This window comes from Chaetura pelagica, unplaced genomic scaffold (assembly GCF_000747805.2).
Source record: "Chaetura pelagica isolate M959 unplaced genomic scaffold, ChaPel_1.0 scaffold45, whole genome shotgun sequence".
NCBI classification, from domain to species: domain Eukaryota; kingdom Metazoa; phylum Chordata; class Aves; order Apodiformes; family Apodidae; genus Chaetura; species Chaetura pelagica.
This window is the reverse complement of record NW_009953217.1, coordinates 4,641,072-4,644,666: the sequence shown is the minus strand read 5'-3', so window position 1 is coordinate 4,644,666 and position 3,595 is coordinate 4,641,072. Positions and strand designations below refer to the sequence as shown.

Sequence of the window (3,595 nt, the reverse complement as noted above, 5' to 3'; positions counted from 1 at the left end):
CTGCTGAACACACAGAACCAAACCCAAGCTGTCACTCAGTGCCTGCATTGCTCATTGCTGTCTGCAGGTTCATCCTCAGTGTGAGACAATTTTGAGACCTATTTGTCCAAAAAGACACAATGAGATCCTGTGGCTGATAAACAGAAACTATCAGGGTCTACAGACACAGAAGGTGACATACAGGTCAGCCTCAGAGGACAGAGGCAGACACTTGACAAAGAACAGCCACCTGAGAGCGCTCTCTTTTCACTGTCATTGAGAGGATGACGACAGTTCTCAATTAGCACATCCCCCTCCTCTTACAGCACACACTCTGAGATTTATGGCTAAAAATGTTTTCACTGACTGTGTTGCTCTCACACAGCAAAGCAACAGGGACCACAGGAGGCAGGGAACAGGCTCGAGTCAGCACCTGTCTGAGGTTTCCAAAGAATATCACACTGAAGTTTCAGTCATTCCCTGTGAGAACAGGCTAGCCAGGCAGGTAAAATTCTTCCTTCAGTTTTCCCCCAGTCATTAAAAGATTCCTATAACTTTTTTTATTTTACTTTTCTTTTTAAACAAAGTTCAAATCTAGTTAGTGACAGACTAGTTCGCAAAAGCAAGTTCACACTGTGATGACTTCCCTTAGACATATGGAAACACAGTAACATTTCAATAACATGGACAGATCAGATCAAAGCGAGGATGGCATGCAGCACACAGTCCATCAAGTTCTAGCAATTCTGTATCAGCTTTTCAGGACCAAAACCTTCCTTAGATCCAGCTATGAAGAGCAAGGCAGGATGTGAGTATACATGAATGAGGAGATTGGAGCCTAGACAGAAAATGGAGTTAATTATCTCTGAATTCAGTCCAGAATAGGCATTTCTCTAAAACAAGAACGCAAATGGATATAATTTGAGTGTCTCTTTCTAAAGGAAGGATGGAAGGGGGATTACTGAGACTATTAATGCTCTCTTGTAATGAAACTCATCTGCAACACTCATGTCCCAGAGGAGAGAACAGGTCTAAAAGTGACTGACAATTAAAAGCTACAGAACATGTTTGAAACTCAAATTACTGAGTGACAGAATTGGGAAGTTGTATGTTTTGGTTGTGAGTGGGAGGGTAGGCTTTTCATTAGTTTTCAAATGTGAGAGACCAGAAGTATGGAACATGCATACACAGGATTACCACACATGGGGACAACACATGCTGGCCTGGCTTCCAGAGGCCATGACACATGCTATACAGCCAAGCAAACGGACTCAGCACAAACTTGACAGATGCAAGAACACAGCAACGCAGAGGAGAGGCAGAGCACATACACTGTGTCCAACAGCAGTGTTACCTGTCAGCATGCACCACTCCCTTTTCAAAGCCAAACAAAACAATAGCAATCATGGAGAATATTCCCAAATACCAAGTGGTAATACAGCAAGGGAGATGAACACATGCCACGACACTACAAACAAGTACCTCCACAAACTGCATCATTCTAAACCACCATGATCAATGTCCTTGCACCAGCAGGTCTCCACAGCAAAATTTACCCCCCATTTCCAGTTCTGAATTCTCTGCAAAACATACCTTTAGCTTTCTTTCCACCGAAACAACCAGCATCATCTTTCTTCTTCTTCTGAGAGCCTCCCATGCTTGTAGTCTGGCTGACATCTAGCTCTTGGTACTTATCAGCTCCGGGGACCTCTTTGTGGACATGATAGGAAAGGTTCCGCATGATGCACACACAGTTCTCCACAGACTGTTACAGAGAAATTCATGTCATAGTAAGTATTACATCCTCTTTATTGCAAACCATTATATTATACAATGGAGAGTTTGGGGGTATTTAAAAAAACACACCTGCCCCAGGAATGCAACTTGCAAGGAAGTTTTAATCAAGATCCCTTAAAACAAAGTTCCTTCTTTTTAAGAAATCAGTTTTAGTCTTTCAGAAGTGAAGCACTTCAGTAAGAAGTACCCATTTAAAATGAAAACTCTCTAATAAAAAAATACCACCTGATCTTCACATAAAGAGTATAATTCACAAAAAAAAAATAATCAAACACACAGTGGAAAAATGATCACATAAGGACCATATTTTAATACAAGCCTCTTCCACAACCTTTACAATCCCCAAGGGGCTGATTTTATTACATTTTCTCTGGGTCAAAACTTAGGCCTTGTGGGCATTTCAATGAGAACACAGATTGACCTGCAGTAACAGCTAATCCATAGCACATCAGATTCTGACAAGAGCAATGCACTGTAGGTTGCGATGGAAACCACCAGGTGGTTACAAAATCCACTTCCAAAATTATCTGAATAAGTGACAGAGCTTTAGAAATCCCTCGTACAGTCTATCACATGGTGGGACTCAAAAAGAATAAAATTAAGATGCTTCACTAGCATTACTGGTGTGATAAAGCAATAGTATGCTCTTTCTTTTTAAACAGGCTAATGTGCTTTTTAAGCACCACAGGATGAGATGATGATAAAAACACATTAATGAAAATCTTCACCTTAAAAGTACTGCTGCAAGTCTGAAGACATATCCTAATGTCTAAGCACTACAGTCTTTAGAGATGGTGCCGAACAAAGTCTTTAAAATGGGAACTAACTCCTTTGCTGGTACTGTGCAAAGCACAATACAGAGGAATTCAATTCTGATTTGGAGACTGTACTTAGAAATGTCAACTAAGTAATGCAGAACAACAGCAATATGTCCCTGACAATAAAGGGGAACCTCCCCACGTATCACAACCACCTGCCTTTGCCCACCTCATCAGCCACCCAAGGTAACAGCAACATCATGGTGATATCCCATCAGTAGTACTGTGGATATCACAGCAGAGATGAGACGATTACTGTATTTTCGGAGGCAAGCATATTCCTCTTTTGATACTAGCAATAGAAGTCAGACCCTAGTGCAATACACCAGCCTAAATTAATGGAAACACTCATTAAGTTTTAATACTCAAGTTCACCTTGTTGTCTGTATCCTTCTTGCCAACTGCAGACTGTAGGGCATGAAGGAGGGCATCCACCAAGCCGTCACACTCTCTTAGTCTTCTACGTGCTTCTGCTCCATCTGAACTTACATTCCTAACAGGAGAGATGATTTAAAAGACAATTTAGCCCTCTCACTTGGAAGTGTCTTGACTTATACTACAATTATGATGAACGATTTGGAAGCAAAGCAGTCTGGCAAACCTATTAAATCTCAGTCATCAGCCAAATTCACATGTTGGGTCTTCAGGAGGGACTGTAGCATGGGAGACAAAAATGAGTACCTGGACAAGAGAGCTACTGCTAGTATTGGTCATTAAAAAGGATAGAAACTGAAATTTGACATCACACACCACTGACCAGAGTCAGGAAAAATCTCTTCCAATTTCACATCTGCACTGGAATTATTCTTGATGTATCTTATGGATTTATTACATCTTATGGAATGAAAGTCATAACTATATCATGTTCCAAACAAAAAGCTCAGTTTCCAAACACCCTTCTTTGTAGACGTATGAAAAACAGCAAACAGGCCATAGATTCCAGCAGATATTAACAGAGGATTTGTGGTTGTCTTACACAGGGTGTGAATTCACAGCAGGAA

At 40.9% G+C, this 3,595-nt stretch overlaps 1 protein-coding gene across 1 annotated transcript in view; it reads right to left on the bottom strand.

Annotated features, from left to right (window-relative positions):
- The window catches only part of ARVCF (armadillo repeat gene deleted in velocardiofacial syndrome), a 149,900-nt gene that overhangs the window by 42,030 nt on the left and 104,275 nt on the right, over window positions 1-3,595 (bottom strand). The window contains exons 8-9 of the mRNA XM_009997651.1: window positions 2,970-3,087; window positions 1,573-1,744 (exon numbers count right to left, since the gene is read on the bottom strand). Of these exons, the coding sequence (XP_009995953.1) occupies window positions 1,573-1,744; window positions 2,970-3,087 (290 nt within the window). The remainder of the gene's footprint in view (window positions 1-1,572; window positions 1,745-2,969; window positions 3,088-3,595) is intronic.